The sequence below is a fragment of the Crinia signifera genome, chromosome 3 (assembly GCF_055691185.1).
Source record: "Crinia signifera chromosome 3, ASM5569118v1, whole genome shotgun sequence".
NCBI classification, from domain to species: Eukaryota; Metazoa; Chordata; class Amphibia; order Anura; family Myobatrachidae; genus Crinia; species Crinia signifera.
This window is the reverse complement of record NC_139219.1, coordinates 3,242,416-3,263,516: the sequence shown is the minus strand read 5'-3', so window position 1 is coordinate 3,263,516 and position 21,101 is coordinate 3,242,416. Positions and strand designations below refer to the sequence as shown.

Here is a 21,101-nt window from a genome sequence, read left to right as displayed (position 1 = left end):
CATCTCCGCAGAGCGGGTACCACACCCCTCCCTGTTCTGACACCCTCCTCCCAGGACATGGCGGCATCCTCATCTCCACAGAGCGGGTACCACACCCCTCCGTGTTCTGACACCCTCCTCCCTGGACATGGCGGCATCCTCATCTCCACAGAGCAGGTATCGCACCCCTCCGTGTTCTGACACCCTCCTCCCAGGACATGGCGGCATCCTCATCTCCGCAGAGCGGGTACCACACCCCTCCGTGTTCTGACACCCTCCTCCCTGGACATGGCGGCATCCTCATCTCCACAGAGCAGGTATCTTGCTGCCCCATATCAGTTACATCCTGGGGACCGGTATGATCGCCCGGCAATATCTCCTAATCTGTAGAACACATCATGGAGCTCAGGAATGGGGAAGATCTCCCCCAATGTCTCGGGGATACACACATAGTGGAGGCCCCCTCTTCCAAACAATGTGGCCTTGAGCAGTTGTTCTCAACTATCCAGACATTGACTGAAACTGTGCCTTCAAAATACAATCTCTCCAGATGGGGGTCACATATTTGGGGGGCAAATAACAATGGGGTCCCCTTATTTAGGAACATAGTTCATTAATTATTATAATTTCTTATCTCTGCTATTCTCTAACTGTATAGATGAGTACAGGCGATGTGTGCATCTGCCGCCAACTTGTGCGCAACTCTGAATGAGCCCCTTCGCAGAATTTGCAGCCCGTATTATGGTCACTATTAGTAGTAATACCGGTATATTAGTTGCATGTACTGATCGGAGGAGACTTGTGCGTGACTCTGAATGAGCCCCTTCGCAGAATTTGCAGCCCGTATTATGGTCACTATTAGTAGTAATACCGGTATATTAGTTGCATGTACTGATCGGAGGAGACGTGTGCGTGACTCTGAATGAGCCCCTTTGCAGAATTTGCAGCCCGTATTATGGTCACTATTAGTAGTAATACCGGTATATTAGTTGCATGTACTGATCGGAGGAGACTTGTGCGTGACTCTGAATGAGCCCCTTTGCAGAATTTGCAGCCCGTAGTATGGTCACTATTAGTGGTAATACCGGTATATCAGTTGCATGTACTGATCGGAGGAGACTTGTGCGTGACTCTGAATGAGCCCCTTTGCAGAACTTGCAGCCCGTAGTATGGTCACTATTAGTAGTAATACCGGTATATTAGTAGCATGTACTGATCGGAGGAGACGTGTGCGTGACTCTGAATGAGCCCCTTTGCAGAATTTGCAGCCCATAGTATCGTCACAATTAGTAGTAATACCGGTATATCAGTTGCATGTACTGATCGGAGGAGACGTGTGCGTGACTCTGAATGAGCCCCATTGCAGAATTTGCAGCCCGTAGTATGGTCACTATTAGTAGTAATACCGGTATATCAGTTGCATGTACTGATCGGAGGAGACTTGTGCGTGACTCTGAATGAGCCCCTTTGCAGAATTTGCAGCCCGTAGTATGGTCACTATTAGTAGTAATACCGGTATATCAGTTGCATGTACTGATCGGTGGAGACTTGTGCGCAACTCTGAATGACCCCTTTGCAGAATTTGCAGCCTGTAGTATGGTCACTATTAGTGGTAATACCGGTATATCAGTTGCATGTACTGATCGGAGGAGACTTGTGCGTGACTCTGAATGAGCCCCTTTGCAGAATTTGCAGCCCGTAGTATGGTCACTATTAGTAGTAATACCGGTATATTAGTTGCATGTACTGATCGGAGGAGACTTGTGCGTGACTCTAAATGAGCCCCTTTGCAGAATTTGCAGCCCGTATTATGGTCACTATTAGTAGTAATACCGGTATATTAGTTGCATGTACTGATCGGAGGAGACTTGTGCGTGACTCTGAATGACCCCTTTGCAGAATTTGCAGCCCGTAGTATGGTCACTATTAGTGGTAATACCGGTATATCAGTTGCATGTACTGATCGGAGGAGACTTGTGCGTGACTCTGAATGAGCCCCATTGCAGAATTTGCAGCCCGTAGTATGGTCACTATTAGTGGTAATACCGGTATATTAGTTGCATGTACTGATCGGAGGAGACTTGTGCGTGACTCTGAATGAGCCCCTTTGCAGAATTTGCAGCCCGTAGTATGGTCACTATTAGTAGTAATACTGGTATATCAGTTGCATGTACTGATCGGAGGAGACGTGTGCGTGACTCTGAATGAGCCCCATTGCAGAATTTGCAGCCCGTAGTATGGTCACTATTAGTAGTAATACCGGTATATCCGTTGCATGTACTGATCGGAGGAGACGTGTGCGTGACTCTGAATGAGCCCCTTCGCAGAATTTGCAGCCCGTATTATGGTCACTATTAGTAGTAATACCGGTATATCAGTTGCATGTACTGATCGGAGGAGACTTGTGCGTGACTCTGAATGAGCCCCATTGCAGAATTTGCAGCCCGTAGTATGGTCACTATTAGTAGTAATACCGGTATATTAGTTGCATGTACTGATCGGAGGAGACGTGTGCGTGACTCTGAATGAGCCCCTTTGCAGAATTTGCAGCCCGTAGTATGGTCACTATTAGTAGTAATACCGGTATATCAGTTGCATGTACTGATCGGAGGAGACTTGTGCGTGACTCTGAATGAGCCCCATTGCAGAATTTGCAGCCCGTAGTATGGTCACTATTAGTAGTAATACCGGTATATCAGTTGCATGTACTGATCGGAGGAGACGTGTGCGTGACTCTGAATGAGCCCCTTTGCAGAATTTGCAGCCCGTAGTATGGTCACTATTAGTAGTAATACCGGTATATCAGTTGCATGTACTGATCGGAGGAGACTTGTGCGTGACTCTGAATGAGCCCCTTTGCAGAATTTGCAGCCCGTAGTATGGTCACTATTAGTAGTAATACCGGTATATCAGTTGCATGTACTGATCGGAGGAGACTTGTGCGTGACTCTGAATGAGCCCCTTTACAGAATTTGCAGTCCGTAGTATGGTCACTATTAGTAGTAATACCGGTATATCAGTTGCATGTACTGATCGGAGGAGACGTGTGCGTGACTCTGAATGAGCCCCTTTGCAGAATTTGCAGCCCGTAGTATGGTCACTATTAGTAGTAATACCGGTATATCAGTTGCATGTACTGATCGGAGGAGACGTGTGCGTGACTGCGTGGAAAGTTTCCTGGGAAGCGGTTGGGAGCTGGATCAGGCTGATTGGGATGAATGTGGGGACGCCGCTGCTGCTGATTGGTGTAATTAGCACCCCACCCCCCCCAGCTCTGATTATGGCAGTCTGGAGACGACGTCCTTTTGTTCTGGCTCCAGGAGCCGTCCTGGCGTTGGTGCAGGGTTCCGTGCAGGTGCATCCTTCACATCTGCAGCAAAATCCCCTTGAAGTTTAAGTTTCACAAGTCTCCCGTGTATTCTCCTGACCTCATACATTTAACTCTAGAGTCACCAGAGAGCAGCTTTCAGGAGGCAGAGGTGGTGCCATCTGGCAGGGTCTGGACTGGGCTGGCTGGTGACATGGGACTCTGTGCCAGTTTTATTACGTTGGTGGAAGCATGGCACAGATAGGCCTGGATGGCTGAGCGAAGACTGGAGCATAAGCCATTTCCAGGCCCAGTGGTGAGTATGAAGCTGCAAATACATTACCGTATGGCAGACGTGTACTGTGTGTGTGTGTGTGTGTGTGTGTATGTATGTATGTATGTATGTATGTATGTATGTGTATATATGTATGTGTGTGTGTGTGCTGGAAGGCAGGTGTCTCTTGGCAAACTGATCAGCTCTCAGTATCATCTGTACGCGGATGATACTCCGCTCTACCTATCCTCCCCGGACCTGTCCCCATCTGTACGCGGATGATACTCCGCTCTACCTATCCTCCCCGGACCTGTCCCCATCTGTACGCGGATGTCACTCCGCTCTACCTATCCTCCCCGGACCTGTCCCCATCTGTCCGTGGATGATACTCCGCTCTACCTATCCTCCCCGGACCTGTCCCCATCTGTACGCGGATGATACTCAGCTCTACCTATCCTCCCCGGACCTGTCCCCATCTGTACGCGGATGATACTCAGCTCTACCTATCCTCCCCGGATCTGTCCCCATCTGTATGCGGATGATACTCAGCTCTACCTATCCTCCCCGGTCCTGTCTCCATCTGTATGCGGATGATATTCAGCTTTACCTATCCTCCCCGGACCTGTCGCCATCTGTACACGGATGATACTCAGCTCTACCTATCCTCCACGGACCTGTCGCCATCTGTACGCGGATGATACTCAGCTCTACCTATCCTCCCCGGATCTGTCCCCATCTGTACGCGGATGATATTCAGCTCTACCTATCCTCCCCGGACCTGTCCCCATCTGTACGCGGATGGTACTCCGCTCCACCTATCCTCCCCGGACCTGTCCCCATCTGTACGCTGATGATACTCAGCTCTACCTATCCTCCCCGGACCTGTCCCCATCTGTATGCGGATGATACTCAGCTCTACCTATCCTCCCCGGACCTGTCCCCATCTGTATGCGGTTGATGCTCAGCTCTACCTATCCTCCCCGGACCTTTCCCCATCTGTACGCGGATGATTTTCAGCTCTACCTATCCTCCCCGGACCTGTCCCCATCTGTACGCGGATGGTACTCCGCTCCACCTATCCTCCCCGGACCTGTCCCCATCTGTATTGGGCCAAGTCTCTGAATGTCTCTCTGCCATCTCATCTTGGATGTCTTCTCGCCACCTCAAACTCAACGTTCCCAAAACAGAATTGCTTATATTCCCGCTAACTAAGAACAGTTACCATCCTGATATCTCCATCGCTGTTGACAACTCGACAATCTACCCTACCCCACAAGCTCGTTGCTTAGGGGTCATCCTCGACTCTGACCTGTCCTTTGTTCCCCAAGTTCAATCTGTCTCCAAATCATGTTACATGCATCTAAAAAACATAGCCAAAATACGACCGTATCTCACACAAGACACTACCAAATCTCTTATCCCTGCACTCATTATATCCCGCATTGATTATTGCAATAGTCTCCTAACTGGTCTTCCCAAGAACAGAGTCTCACCACTGCAATCAATTTTAAATGCTGCTGCTAGGCTGATCTTCCTAGCAAGACGCTCATCGTCTGCTGATCCGCTCTGCCGGTCCCTCCATTGGTTGCCTGTATTTTACCGTATTCAATATAAAACACTTCTACTTACACACAAAGCCATCACTCTGACTACACCAACTTATATCTCACCATATATCCCCACCCGACCTCTCCGCTCTACACAAGATCTGCGTCTCTCATCCACACTCATTACTCGCTTCCACTTGCAGGATATTTGTCGGGCAGCACCCACCCTGTGGAATGCCCTTCCACACACACTAAGACTCTCCTCTAGCCTCTAAACTTTCAAGCATTCCCTGAAAACTCACCTCTTCAGGCAGCTGATCATATTCAGGACCCCACACAACCTCCAGTAGCATTCATATCTAATTGCATCCTATCAGGACTGTCCTGTAATCTGGTGGGACTGCCATGCTATGGAATTCTATCCTTATGTATCCCTCCTATTATCCCTATATATTGTAAGCTTGCGAGCAGGGCCCTCCTACCTCCATGTCTTTTTGTTTCTACCCAGTTTGTTTAATCACTGTTGTTTCCAATTGTAAAGCGCAACGGAATCTGCTGCGCTATATAAGACACTGTAACGGAATCTGCTGCGCTATATAAGGCACTGTAACAGGAATCTGCTGCGCTATATAAGACGCTGTAACAGAATCTGCTGCGCTATATAAGACACTGTAACGGAATCTGCTGCACTATATAAGACACTGTAACGGAATCTGCTGCGCTATATAAGACGCTGTAACGGAATCTGCTGCGCTATATAATACACTGTAACGGAATCTGCTGCGCTATATAAGACACTGTAACGGAATCTGCTGTGCTATATAAGACACTGTAACGGAATCTGCTGCGCTATAACAGACACTGTAACGGAATCTGCTGCGCTATATAAGACACTGTAACGGAATCTGCTGCGCTATATAAGACACTGTAACGGAATCTGCTGCGCTATATAAGACGCTGTAACGGAATCTGCTGTGCTGTATAAGACACTGTAACGGAATCTGCTGTGCTATATAAGACACTGTAACGGAATCTGCTGTGCTATACAAGACACTGTAACGGAATCTGCTGTGCTATACAAGACACTGTAACGGAATCTGCTGCTCTATATAAGACACTGTAAAGGAATCTGCTGCGCTATATAAGACACTGTAACGGAATCTGCTGTGCTATATAAGACACTGTAACGGAATCTGCTGCGCTATATAAGACACTGTAACGGAATCTGCTGTGCTATATAAGACACTGTAACGGAATCTGCTGCGCTATATAAGACACTGTAACGGAATCTGCTGCGCTATATAAGACACTGTAACGGAATCTGCTGTGCTATATAAGACACTGTAACGGAATCTGCTGCGCTATAACAGACACTGTAACGGAATCTGCTGTGCTATATAAGACACTGTAACGGAATCTGCTGCTCTATATAAGACACTGTAACGGAATCTGCTGCGCTATATAAGTCGCTGTAACGGAATCTGCTGCGCTATATAAGAACCTGTAACAGAATCTGCTGCACTATATAAGACGCTGTAACGGAATCTGCTGCACTATATAAGACACTGTAACGGAATGTGCTGCTCTATATAAGACACTGTAACGGAATCTGCTGCGCGATATAAGACGATGTAACGGAATCTGCTGCGCTATATAAGACGCTGTAACGGAATCTGCTGCGCTATATAAGAACCTGTAACGGAATCTGCTGCACTATATAAGACGCTGTAACGGAATCTGCTGCACTATATAAGACACTGTAACGGAATCTGCTGCGCTATATAAGACACTGTAACAGAATCTGCTGCGCTATATAAGACCCTGTAACGGAATATGCTGCGCTATATAAGACCCTGTAACGGAATCTGCTGCGTTATATAAGACACTGTAACGGAATCTGCTGCGCTATATAAGACACTGTAACGGAATCTGCTGCGCTATATAAGACACTGTAACGGAATCTGCTGCGCTATATAAGACACAGTAACGGAATCTGCTGCGCTATATAAGAACCTGTAACGGAATCTGCTGCGCTATATAAGACACAGTAACGGAATCTGCTGCGCTATATAAGAACCTGTAACGGAATCTGCTGCGCTATATAAGAACCTGTAACGGAATCTGCTGCGCTATATAAGGTGCTGTAACGTAATCTGCTGCGCTATATAAGACACAGTAACGGAATCTGCTGCGCTATATAAGACACAGTAACGGAATCTGCTGCGCTATATAAGACACAGTAACGGAATCTGCTGCGCTATATAAGACACTGTAACGGAATCTGCTGCGCTATATAAGACACTGTAACGGAATCTGCTGCGCTATATAAGACACTGTAACGGAATCTGCTGCACTATATAAGACACAGTAACGGAATCTGCTGCGCTATATAAGACACTGTAACGGAACCTGCTGCGCTATATAAGAACCTGTAACGGAATCTGCTGCGCTATATAAGACACTGTAACGGAATCTGCTGCGCTATATATGACACTGTAACGGAATCTGCTGCGCTATATAAGACACTGTAACGGAATCTGCTGTGCTATATAAGACGCTGTAACGGAATCTGCTGCGCTATATAAGACACTGTAACGGAATCTGCTGCACTATATAAGACACAGTAACGGAATCTGCTGCGCTATATAAGACACTGTAACGGAACCTGCTGCGCTATATAAGACACTGTAACGGAATCTGCTGCGCTATATAAGAACCTGTAACGGAATCTGCTGCGCTATATAAGACACTGTAACAGAATCTGCTGCGCTATATAAGACACTGTAACGGAATCTGCTGCGCTATATAAGACACTGTAAATAAATAATAAATACATTTTCCCCAGGTTTCTGACATATGTGCTGGTTCTGTTGTGAGCCATTGGGCTCTTTATAAGAACCGGTATAGAGTGCTGGGGTTGGATGGTTGACGTACATCCATTATTCCCAGTTTGGATCTTTGGGCTGTTTAGCCTCACAGAAGGTTATTCAGGACCTCCAGCTGTAGAGGAGTTGGGGAGGGTGCCGGATGATTTACGACAGTTGGGATTCCGACCGTCATTACCCCGACGTCGGAATCCCGACTGCTCCCTCTTGGGGGTCCATGACCCCCATAGAGGGAGAATGAAATGGGTGGCGAGCTTAGAGAGCCACTGTGCCCGCAGCATGGCAAGAGCAGCTCCCCCCCATGGTGCTCTCCCTGCAGTCGAGATTGCAACGTCGGGCTAATGACTGTCAGTGTGCTATACCACACCCGTGGGAGACAACCTGCTACAAACTGACCGGTATACTACTGCTATTGGTTTCTAGTGAGTTAGTATTATTGTGAATTATACCCCTTTTACACCGAGGCAAAGACCCAGGTCGGACCCAGGTCAGCGTTGGTGTAATAGGGGCCAACCCAGGTCCAGTAACACTGGTCTCCTACCCAGGTCCTGACGAGGGTTGAACACTGGTTGGACCTGGGTCGTGGGCGGTGTAAATGGTCCCAACCCAGGTTGGGACATCCGAGTAGTGCTGAAAAGATATCAGAAGTGAAGAAGACAGCAGCCAGGAAGCATACAGGTGGCTGGGGGAGCATATGGGAGATTCGGTCTGCTGCTGCAGGGGAAGGGGGCTGGGGGGAGCACATGGGAGATGCTGCACTGTTATACCGCTATGTGTCCTTGAGCACTGAATATACCTTTTTGAAAAAACATTTTACAAAATAAACAAACCAACATTTTTCTAACTTTTCATGTCTTTTATTTTTTGTTTTAAATCATTGAGGAAAGGTTGGCTGGCAGTTTATCAGTCCTACGATGGACATTTTTAATGTCATCCATAGGGAAAAGCAGTGCTGACCCAGGTTCAGTGTAAACGGTGCAGACCTGGGTCCGACCTGGGTTACAGTGCTGTGTATTCTACTTTCAGACCGCAAATGCCGTGTCGCACACGGGATTAGGACACGGGTCCAATCCCCAGAGCAACACGGCATTGCGGTCTGAAATTTCCGACACGGCCTATTGCCGAGTCGGTGACGTCACATGGGGCGGAGCTGGGCGGCGGCGCGTCATCGGGGGCTCGGGAGGAGGCAGTACTTGGAGCTGACAGTGCTGCCTCCTCCATACTGTGAACGGGACACTGGTCGCTCGAACCCAGGCACCCGTTCACACTGCACTTGACACGGGTCATAGCCGTGTTCAACCCTGGTCAATACCAGGGTTGAACACCCCTGTTGCTCTACCCGTGGTGGCCTTTTCAGACCGCACCTTGACCCGTCTTGGGGCCGCAAGAACATGGCAATAACTAGGGTCTAGAGTGCGGTCTAAAAGCGGTATGAAGCTGGGTCCAACCCTGGAAACTCCTGTGTTGTTCCAAGACCAGGGTCCGACCAGGAATTTTGGTGTAAAAGGGGTATTAGTTAGAGCCAGACAGCGAGGATTTATTACAATGTTTTGTTTCTGCATATAGCACTCCCCGCTTGTGCCCGGGTGCCTTCCCATGTGGCACTTTCTCCACCAATATGACCTCCAAATAACAGGCGTCACTCCGGGACTTGTGAATCCAAAAAGGTGTATTTTATTTTCTTCTTAACGGTCTACGCCATTTCGGGTATTAACCCTTCGTCATTACCAGAAGATTATTCAAGTTGCACTTGACGCCTGTTATTTGGAGGATATATATATATATACACACACACACGCAGGTAGACACCGCCAGCTGAAGACCCGCCGCCCTGCCTCCTGATTCCCTGCGCTACGCTGCGTGCGGCCGCACAGATGAGGAATCGCCATTGAATGACCTTTCCTCTGTTCATTATGAAGAGTAACCAAGGCTTCATTTGGACTCTTCCAGACAAATTGGAGGCGGGCACTGAGATCATGTGACAGTTAGATTTGGGTGAGTTATTTTGTTTCTGTGCAGGGTAAATACTGGCTGCATTATTTTTACACTGCAATATAGGTATCAGTTTGAAGTACAAATCCCACCCAAATCTAACTCTCTCTGAAGCTGTTACCTCTGCCCCACCTGCAGTGCACATGGTTTTGTCCATCAGAGAGAGATTTTGCTTTTGCGAGTGAACCAGAATCAGGCCCCCAGTCCGTTGTTGCAGGCTGTATTCGGCTCTTGTTGGGCTTTGCAGCAGGGTTGGGTGTGGGAGAGCGCTGCTCAGGGTGCGGCTTACAGTCACAGATCTGTTGAAGCGTTGCTTAGTGTCTCACTAGTGAGAAGAATCTGAGCATCGGGGCCTGACAGAATTGACATGGTATTTTGGCAATGTGTGCGGCTGCTGTGACAACGAGGGGCCTTGGCCCGTGCCCTGTGCGCCTCTCTCATTGCATCTAGGAAAACAGAAGATCTACTGTTATCCCGCGCTCCCAGGAGAACGGCGCCAGAGTCATTAGTCCGTTTTCCCAAATTTTCATACTTTTATTGGTCATGAATCTGCCAGCGAGTGTTCCATAGCGGGACAGTGGGAACAGGCTGGATGCTGGCTGTATGTAGCATCATTACCATGCTGTGCTGTGCTGTGCGGGAGCAATGCTGACCCTGCTGTAGGGACTGATCCCTGACCTTTGGGGTGTAACAGGCTGGATGCTGGCTATATTTAGCATCATTACCGTGCTGTGCTGTGCGGGAGCAATGCTATCCCTGCTGTAGCTGCAGGGGGGCTGATCCCTGACCTTTGGGGTGTAACAGGCTGGATGCTGGCTATATTTAGCATCATTACCATGCTGTGCTGTGCTGTGCCGGAGCAATGCTAACCCTGCTGTAGCTGCAGGGGGGCTGATCCCTGACCTTTGGGGTGTAACAGGCTGGATGCTGGCTGTATGTAGCATCATTACCATGCTGTGCTGTGCTGTGCCGGAGCAATGCTATCCCTGCTGTAGCTGCAGGGGGGCTGATCCCGGTCCTTTGGGGTGTAACAGGCTGGATGCTGGCTGTATGTAGCATCATTACCGTGCTGTGCTGTGCCGGAGCAATGCTGACCCTGCTGTAGCTGCAGGGGGGCTGATCCCTGACCTTTGGGGTGTAACAGGCTGGATGCTGGCTGTATGAAGCGTTATCCGTGCTGTGCTGTGCCGGAGCAATGCTGACCCTGCTGTAGCTGCAGGGGGGCTGATCCCAGTCCTTTGGGGTGTAACAGGCTGGATGCTGGCTGTATGTAGCATCATTACCGTGCTGTGCTGTGCCGGAGCAATGCTAACCCTGCTGTAGCAGCAGGGGGGCTGATCCCTGTCCTTTGGGGTGTAAAACGAGGGTCCGTTGTCCCCTGAGGGGGGAGCTATGATGTTGTGCACACCCAGTAATATTTATTAGGCTTACTGTCATTACATGTGTGACATTTGCCTCCTTGTATTTGGTTGCTGTTATTATTGTGTAAGGGGCCCGGTCATTGTAGAGGGCCCCCAATAATTAGGTATCCAGCTCCTCATGACTTGAAGCATAGGACAGTGCACAGCGATTGGGTGTCTTCTGTGTGCAGAGGGGATTCCAACCCCCCTTTCCATGACTTTTGCATGTACCATTTCATACCCTCCAACTGTACCGATTTAGCCGGTACAGTACCGTTTTTTAATGGTCTGTACCGGCTAAATCGAACTGTACCGAATGTACCGATTTTTTTAAAGCCGGCTCTTCCTTCTCTTGGAGTTGTAGTTCCAAGTGCTTGCTTCAACGCTGGCTGCTCTAGTTCCTGCAGTGTGAGCCGTGAGGGGGGAGACTACGTCTCCCGAGGTGCCCTGCGGGGGGACTCAGCAGTCTCAGCGTGCCCGCCTCCCCCCTGCTAACATGGCTGTGGCCCTGCCGCCTGCCGGGGGTTCTGAGAGTCCACACACACGTGCGGAGGTGCCGCGAATGACAGGCGCTGCTTTAACAATGAGGGTATGCCAGCCCTGCTCCCTCTTGCTGTGAGCGGAGAGACGAGCACTCAGCCCTCCCGCTACCGCACATCGCCGGGGCGGGGACTGAGGCTGTGCTGGACTGGGGGAAGATAAGGTAGGCGGCAGCAGCAGGCTGTGTAAACTACACGATGTGGTATATATGAAGGCTGCAGCTTTTGTTTGGCTCTGGGACTGGCTGGCTTTAAAAAAAAAAAATGCACATTCGGAAAGGGGGGGGGGGGGGGGGTGACCACGCCCACTTTTACCCGTTGCCACGCCCACTTTTACCCGTGGCCACACCCCCTTCCCGAATGTGTACCGATTTCTGCCGCACAGATGTTGGAGGGTATGCCATTTCTTAAGGCTCATACACACTAGGTGACTTAAAGCTGAAAGCTGCCCAGTGTGTATGAGTGGTGAGCATCGTTGCTGGGAAAGCCGCTCATCTGCTGGTAATACCAATTCTTGGAGAAGGTGAGGCATAGTTGCCTACCCTCCTGCATTCTGCAGGAGACTCCCTGAAATAACACCAATCTCCCTCTCTCCCTCATTAGTCTACCAATCTCCCTCATGTCACCTAGCCCACATTACATGGTTAAGTTTTTTTGGGAAAAAGGAATGAGAGACAGATACATTTACATTGAACCATCAGCACCATTTCCCAGCACTTTACCAGGTATAGCAGCTCTTACTAACTGCTTTGGGGATCATCTACATTTGGATATAAGGAATTTTAATAGATTCCTCTCAGATGTAGCAGTACACACCCACGCTTCTAGATGCCTCTTTGACAATCTCTTTTCACAATCTCTCCATATTTGGAACTAGACACGCCCTTTGGGTGGAGCATGACACGCCCCCTCAATGAGGCACTGCGCAAAATTCTCCTACCAATTCTAATCTCCCTCAAACTAGTTTTCAAAAGTAGGCAAGTATGAGGTGAGGGGTAGGGGGGATGTACCAAGTCTTGGAGAAGGTGAGGGCGGAGGGGTGTACCAAGTCTTGGAGAAGGTGGGGGTGGAGGGGTGAACCAAGTCTTGGAGAAGGTGGGGGCGGAGGGGTGTACCAAGTCTTGGAGAAGGTGGGGGCGGAGGGGTGTACCAAGTCTTGGAGAAGGTGAGAGCGGAGGGGTGTACCAAGTCTTGGAGAAGGTGAGGGGTGTACTAAGTCTTGGAGAAGGTGAGGGGTGTACCAAGTCTTGGAGAAGGTGAGGGCGGAGGGGTGTACCAAGTCTTGGAGAAGGTGGGGGTGGAGGGGTGAACCAAGTCTTGGAGAAGGTGGGGGCGGAGGGGTGTACCAAGTCTTGGAGAAGGTGGGGGCGGAGGGGTGTACCAAGTCTTGGAGAAGGTGAGAGCGGAGGGGTGTACCAAGTCTTGGAGAAGGTGAGGGGTGTACTAAGTCTTGGAGAAGGTGAGGGGTGTACCAAGTCTTGGAGAAGGTGGGGGCGGAGGGGTGTACCAAGTCTTGGAGAAGGTGAGAGCGGAGGGGTGTACCAAGTCTTGGAGAAGGTGAGGGGTGTACTAAGTCTTGGAGAAGGTGAGGGCGGAGGGGTGTACCAAGTCTTGGAGAAGTTGAGGGCGGAGTGGTGTACCAAGTCTTGGAGAAGGTGGGGGGCGGAGGTGTGTACCAAGTCTTGGAGAAGGTGAGAGCGGAGGGGTGTACCAAGTCTTGGAGAAGGTGAGGGGTGTACCAAGTCTTGGAGAAGGTGAGAGTGAAGGTGTGTACCAAGTCTTGGAGAAGGTGAGGGGTGTACCAAGTCTTGGAGAAGGTGAGGGCGGAGGGGTGTACCAAGTCTTGGAGAAGGTGAGGGCGGAGAGGTGTAGCAAGTCTTGGAGAAGGTGGGGGGCGGAGGGGTGTACCAAGTCTTGGAGAAGGTGAGAGCGGAGGGGTGTACCAAGTCTTGGAGAAGGTGAGGGGTGTACCAAGTCTTGGAGAAGGTGAGAGTGGAGGGGTGTACCAAGTCTTGGAGAAGGTGAGGGGATGTACCAAGTCTTGGAGAAGGTGAGGGCGGAGGGGTGTACCAAGTCTTGGAGAAGGTGAGGGCGGAGAGGTGTAGCAAGTCTTGGAGAAGGTGAGGGCGGAGAGGTGTAACAAGTCTTGGAGAAGGTGAGGGCGGAGAGGTGGTGGGGGTGGGGGGGGATGTATAAAGTCTTGGAGTGAGATTTAGAAGTTGCCAAAATGACAGCTGTGAGCTGATTGGTTTCTTTGCATATATTCTCCATTTATCTCTCTCCAAGAATGACTGTGTCTTTCCCTGGGGCTCCTGTGGATAAAGTGGAGAGAGATAAAGTACCAACCAGCCATCTCCTAGCTGTCATTATTAAAACACAGCCTTTAACATGACAGTCAGGAGCTGTATGGCTGGTACTTTATCTCTTTCCACTTTATTTCTCCAAGGCTTAGTACATAGGCCCCACATCGTGTAAAATGACAGTTAGAAGCTGGTTCCAGTCTTGTTGTTACAGTGCGGCAGGGGCAGCGTACATATGATAATTGCCAGCGGGAGCGAGGAATTAGCCGGTGTTTATACTGTGTGTAATAAGTGGCTCTTGCTGTAAATATTTGCACATCCTCTGGAAGTGAGTAGATTCGGCATTGCAGGAGCAGCGAGAGGCGCTGGCAGGACGCCAGGGAGCAGATGCTTCATAAAAAAAATCTCGGTAGCGCTTGTTTATTGGCGGCAATTAGAGGAGAGAGACGTTCCTGAGAGCCCAGTGATCCTCGTTTGGTGGACTTGCAAGGCTACAAATTTGCAGCCTTGCGAATCAACCAGAATAAGCCCCTTTATCTCCACATAAGGCCTAATTCAGTAAGGATCACAAAGCAAAATCTGTCTGTAATGGCCAAAACCATGTGCACTGCAGGTGGGGCAGATGTAACGTGTGCGAAGAGAGTTAGATTTGTGTGGGGTGTGTTCACACTGATATCTATATTGCAGTGTAAGAACAAAGCAACCCGTATTTACCCTGCACAGAAACAAAATAACTCACCCAAATGTAACACTCTCTACACCTGTTACATCTGCCCCACCTGCAGTGCAGCATGATTTTACATTGTGAGAACATGTGAGAATTTGCAAATCAAGTGAATATCTAATGCCGGATGCAATGTGTATGGATTGTATAAGCAATGGGACTGCAGTTTGACTGGGAGCAGCGAGAGTAAGCCGGTGTTTGGGGACAGTAACCGGCTGTATTCTGGGTGTGGTGGAATCATGCAGGTGTGCGATGACCACGTCCACCCTGTCTCTGTTACACATTAGTGACAGCCACCAGACCTGCTCACATTTGCACAGACTGGGAAAGACTGTTGGGAATTGCGTAGGGATTTGCGAGTGGGTAGCCATTAGCGCTGCATTTAGCAGGTGGTTTCTCCTTTGAATTAGCCCCACAGATCCATAATTCCTGTGCAGGTAATGTCGCAGCCTAGCGCCAGCGAGTGGTGGTTCGCTTTGTCTGCAATGTGCTATCTATACAATGTTGTATCTCTGTATGTTCTGTGAAGGAATATATATATATATAACCCCAGTAATTTTTTTCAGATGCCATCCACCCAAACTACTACAACCCTTACTTCCGGATCGTCCGCTTCGATGTCTCTGCAATGGAAAAAAATATTACCAACGTGGTGAAGGCGGAATTTCGAGTGTTTCGTCTCCAGAACTCTAAGGCGCGGGTGTCGGAGCAGCGTATAGAGCTGTATCAGGTAATTCATCCTCATTAGAGAATCCGTGTCACTATATATCTATATGCTGTATATATCGGGAGTAGGGCTTAAAGTGGTCTTGGAGAGGTGGTGGAACTCTGTTCCCCTAACACCGAACCCCCATCCCCCTCCCCCCAGAGCCTCGACCAGTGGCAGGAAATTTGTGCCCTACCACCCATAAAGGATAATGGTCCCAGTTAAAATGACAACACACTGTAGCACAATTGTATACACATTACATCACATGTAGTGCCCTTATTCATATTAAATCACACAGTAATGCCCCTTATACACAATGTCCACAGTTGTTCATCTTCACTTTACATACGCCGTGCCAGAAGAAGAAACAACTGGGACAAGCTTCTTCAGGACTGTTCAGGACTGTGTTAGAGGTGGAACTCGGTCCCCGCTAGCATTAGAGGTGGTGGAACTCAGTCCCTCCTAGCATTAGAGCTGGTGGAACTCAGTTCCCCCTAGCATTAGAGGTGGTGGAACTCAGTTCCCCCTAGCATTAGACGTGGTTGAACTCAGTTCCCCCTAGCATTAGAGGTGGTGGAACTCAGTTCCCCCTAGCATTAGAGGTGGTGGAACTAAGTTTCCCCTAGCATTAGAGGTGGTGGAACTCAGTTCCCCCTAGCATTAGATGTGGTGGAACTCAGTTCCCCCTAGCATTAGACGTGGTGGAACTCAGTCCCTCCAAGCATTAGAGGTGGTGGAACTCAGTTCCCCCTAGCATTAGACGTGGTGGAACTCAGTTCCCCTAGCATTAGATGTGGTGGAACTCAGTCCCTCCTAGCATTAGAGGTGGTGGAACTCAGTTCCCCCTAGCATTAGAGGTGGTGGAACTCAGTTCCCCCTAGCATTAGAGGTGGTGGAACTCAGTTCCCCCTAGCATTAGAGGTGGTGGAACTCAGTTCCCCCTAGCATTAGATGTGGTGGAACTCAGTTCCCCCTAGCATTAGACGTGGTTGAACTCAGTTCCCCCTAGCATTAGAGGTGGTGGAACTCCGTTCCCCCTAGCATTAGAGGTGGTGGAACTAAGTTCCCCCTAGCATTAGAGGTGGTGGAACTAAGTTTCCCCTAGCATTAGAGGTGGTGGAACTCAGTTCCCCCTAGCATTAGAGGTGGTGGAACTCAGTTCCCCCTAGCATTTGAGGTGGTGGAACTCAGTTCCCCCTAGCATTAGAGGTGGAGGAACTCAGTTCCCCCTAGCATTAGAGGTGGTGGAACTCAGTTCCCCCTAGCATTAGAGGTGGTGGAACTCTGTTCCCCCCCGCTCCCGCTCACTTTAACCCCTGATCGGGAGGCTGCAGGAGTAGGAGGACCAGTCAGTATTTGTGCATCGGGGTGGCCGGTATAAGGAACGCAGGAATCTCGGGGGAATGGCCACATGGTAACCGAATCCGCAATAATCTGCTTGTCCATCTAGTGTTTGCAACGTTATGTATCATATATTATACACATATAGTTGCACTCTTGTCAGTCATTAGAGGGGCATTGGGTAGGTACAGTCAGTGCAGGCATGGCACAGCTGGCACAGGGGATGCCATCAGTCATTTCCGTCACATGTAACCCTCCCGCGGTCAGTACCCCCGAGGATTATACATCAATATCAGGAATGCAGAACTAGCAGAAGGTTTCCTCAGACACGAAGACTCCAACACTCTCTATATATTGTCAGATAAACCTCCTGGTGCCCATTCTATCCTGGTCTACAGTATGCTGGTACCAATCACCGATACTAACTCTCTGTACATGTTACATCTGCCCCCTGCAGTGGAGCATGGTGTTACCCAGGTGCTCAGTTACTGCCTGCTTTACTCCCACCTCAGGATCAGGCCTATTATGTGCCGTGCTTGTATCTGTGCCGTGCTTGTATCTGTGCCGTGCTTGTATCTGTGCTGTTCTTATACCATACTTGTATCTGTGCTTGTATCTGTGCCAATCTTGTGTGGTGCTTGTATCTGTGCCGTGCTTGTATCTGTGCTGTTCTTATACCATGCTTGTATCTGTGCCGTGCTTGTATCTGTGCTGTGCGTATGCCGTGTTTGTAGTGGTGCTGTGCGTATGCCGTGTTTGTAGCGGTGCTGTGCGTATGCCGTGTTTGTATCGGTGCTGTGCGTATGCCATCTTTGTATCGGTGCTGTGCGTATGCCGTGTTTGTATCGGTGCTGTGCGTATGCCGTGTTTGTATCGGTGCTGTGCGTATGCCGTGTTTGTATCGGTGCTGTGCGTATGCCGTGTTTGTATCGGTGCTGTGCGTATGCCGTGTTTGTAGCGGTGCTGTGCGTATGCCGTGTTTGTATCGGTGCTGTGCGTATGCCGTGTTTGTATCTGTGCTGTGCGTATGCCGTGTTTGTATCTGTGTTGTGCGTATGCCGTATTTGTAGCGGTGCTGTGCGTATGCTGTGTTTGTATCGGTGCTGCATGTATGCCGTGTTTGTAGTGGTGCTGCGCGTATTCCGTGTTTGTATCGGTGCTGCGCGTATGCCGTGTTTGTATCGGTGCTGCGTCTATGCCGTGTTTGTAGCGGTGCTGCGCGTATGCCGTGTTTGAATCGGTGCTGCGCGTATGCCGTGTTTGTATCGGTGCTGCGCATATGCCATGTTTGTAGCGGTGCTGCGCGTATGCCGTGTTTGTAGCGGTGCTGTGCGTATGCCATCTTTGTATCGGTGCTGCGCGTATGCTGTGTTTGTATCGGTGCTGTGCGTATGCCGTGTTTGTATCGGTGCTGTGCGTATACCGTGTTTGTAGCGGTGCTGCGCGTATGCCGTGTTTGTATCGGTGCTGCGCATATGCCATGTTTGTAGCGGTGCTGCGCGTATGCCGTGTTTGTAGCGGTGCTGTGCGTATGCCGTGTCTGTAGCGGTGCTGCGCGTATGCCATCTTTGTATCTGTGCTGCGCGTATGCTGTGTTTGTATCGGTGCTGTGCGTATGCCGTGTTTGTATCGGTGCTGTGCGTATGCCGTGTTTGTAGCGGTGCTGTGCGTATGCCGTGTTTGTATCGGTGCTGTGCGTATGCCGTGTTTGTATCTGTGCTGTGCGTATGCCGTGTTTGTATCTGTGTTGTGCGTATGCCGTATTTGTAGCGGTGCTGTGCGTATGCTGTGTTTGTATCGGTGCTGCATGTATGCCGTGTTTGTAGTGGTGCTGCGCGTATTCCGTGTTTGTATCGGTGCTGCGCGTATGCCGTGTTTGTATCGGTGCTGCGTCTATGCCGTGTTTGTAGCGGTGCTGCGCGTATGCCGTGTTTGAATCGGTGCTGCGCGTATGCCGTGTTTGTATCGGTGCTGCGCATATGCCATGTTTGTAGCGGTGCTGCGCGTATGCCGTGTTTGTAGCGGTGCTGTGCGTATGCTGTGTTTGTATCGGTGCTGCGCGTATGCCATGTCTGTAGCGGTGCTGTGCGTATGCCGTGTTTGTAGCGGTGCTGCGCGTATGCCGTGTCTGTAGCGGTGCTGTGCGTATGCCGTGTTTGTAGCGGTGCTGTGCGTATGCCGTGTTTGTAGCGGTGCTGTGCGTATGCCGTGTTTGTAGCGGTGCTGCGCGTATGCCGTGTCTGTAGCGGTGCTGTGCGTATGCCGTGTTTGTATCGGTTACAGCCAGGGGAAATACTCTTTGTGACACTGCTAGATCTCTGTTATTGCAGATCCTTAAATCTAAAGACTTGACGTCGCCAATGCAGCGCTACATAGACAGTAAGGTGGTGAAGACGCGGGCGGAGGGGGAGTGGTTGTCGTTCGATGTCACAGAACCTATTAAGGAATGGCTCCGCCACAGAGGTAAGGTTACTACCGCCCCAACAGCTGCAGCGCATCCACTCTGTGTAACATTGAACATATAGGGTGACATTTAATAGAATGCGATTTTTTCGTGCTTTTTTTAAATCGCATTTTTGCTGTGAATTTGCATATATTTAAAAGTGCGATTAAGTGCGATAATGGGCGATTTTTAGGCATGAAAATGTGCGAATTTGAGGTAATGTGCGATTTTGTGTTTACACTTTTTTTTTTTAAACAGCGTGAGGTCCCCCCTCCTGAGCACTTGTAGTTCTCCTGCATAAAGCAATGTTACGTATGTGAGATTTAACCCTATCAGACCGGCATCCACTGGCCACCGATGCCGGTGACAGCCCTGGGCTTCAGCCCTGGACAGGTGAAGCCTGGGGGGGGTCCCCACTACTCCAGGAACCCCGTCCAAGGCTGACCAACCACGGTGCTCATGTTTCGGCCGGGGGACCTTATATAAAAAGTGTCCCCCGGCTGTGGCATGACACCGAGGGCTGTTGGAGCCTGGTGCTGGTTTCAAAATACAGAGGACCCCCAGACTTTTTGTCCGCCGTATTTTTGGAACCAGGTGCGCCATTTTTTTCCCCAACAAACACTTTAACACATTTTTAACACAGGGCCATGCACAGATCTCAATGATATGTGCAGGGTTCTGGCCAATTCGCCTGTCAGAACCTGGTCTAAATGTTTGGCGATTTTTAGACACATTTTCCCGAATTCGCATCTAATTAAATATGCGAATTGTATACTTTTCAATGGGAAAACAACTGGATGCGAGTTCCGACGCGAGTAAAAATCTCACGGTTTTCGCAGTTTTTCGCATCTAATTAAATATGCCAATTCAGGAAAAAGTGCGATTTCTGCCGATATCGCAAAAGTCACATTTTCGCATCTCATTAAATGTTACCCAAAGGGTGTGAGAATCAAAGACTTTTGGGAGAGTTTTCCCTTTTTTTCTAAAGCAGCAATGATTTACATGGCAAAGTCACCCTGGGTCTGCAGTGTAAATGATTGCCTCTCCCAAAATCTGTCCCTTTCTGATTCTCACACCCTGTTACATTTGTACATACTTATTGTTGTGGACATTTATCGTATTGTGTCACTGCAGGAAATCGTCACATTTTTACATGTAATTGTATTTTCTTGCAGATCGAAATCTTGGATTTAAGATAAGTTTACATTGTCCTTGTTGCACCTTCATTCCTTCCAATAACTACATCATCCCGAACAAAAGTGAGGAGCTGGAGACCAGGTTTGCAGGTACAGTACGCCGATGCAGGACGCCGACGCAGTAAGGCACTTCTCTAGCCCTTTATGTTGGGGGGGGGGGGGGGGATGTATAGGTGTACTTACTCTATAATACAAGTGTAGAGAACCTATAATACAGGTGCAGAGAGCTTATAATAAAGGTGCAGGGAACCTATAATACAGGTGCAGAGAGCCTATAATACAGGTGCAGGGAACCTATAATACAGGTGCAGAGAACCTATACTACAGGTGTAGAGAGCCTATAATACAGGTGTAGGGAACCTATAATACAGGTGTATAGATCCTATAATACAGGTGCAGAGAACCTTTAATACAGGTGCAGAGAACCTATAATACAGGTGCAGGGAACCTATAATACAGGTGTAG

The 21,101-nt window shown here is 49.4% G+C and overlaps 1 protein-coding gene across 1 annotated transcript in view; it reads left to right on the top strand.

Annotated features, from left to right (window-relative positions):
- Nucleotides 1-21,101, top strand: part of TGFB2 (transforming growth factor beta 2) — a 155,465-nt gene that overhangs the window by 108,699 nt on the left and 25,665 nt on the right. The window contains exons 2-4 of the mRNA XM_083175146.1: nt 15,514-15,677; nt 19,328-19,460; nt 20,616-20,726. Of these exons, the coding sequence (XP_083031272.1) occupies nt 15,514-15,677; nt 19,328-19,460; nt 20,616-20,726 (408 nt within the window). The remainder of the gene's footprint in view (nt 1-15,513; nt 15,678-19,327; nt 19,461-20,615; nt 20,727-21,101) is intronic.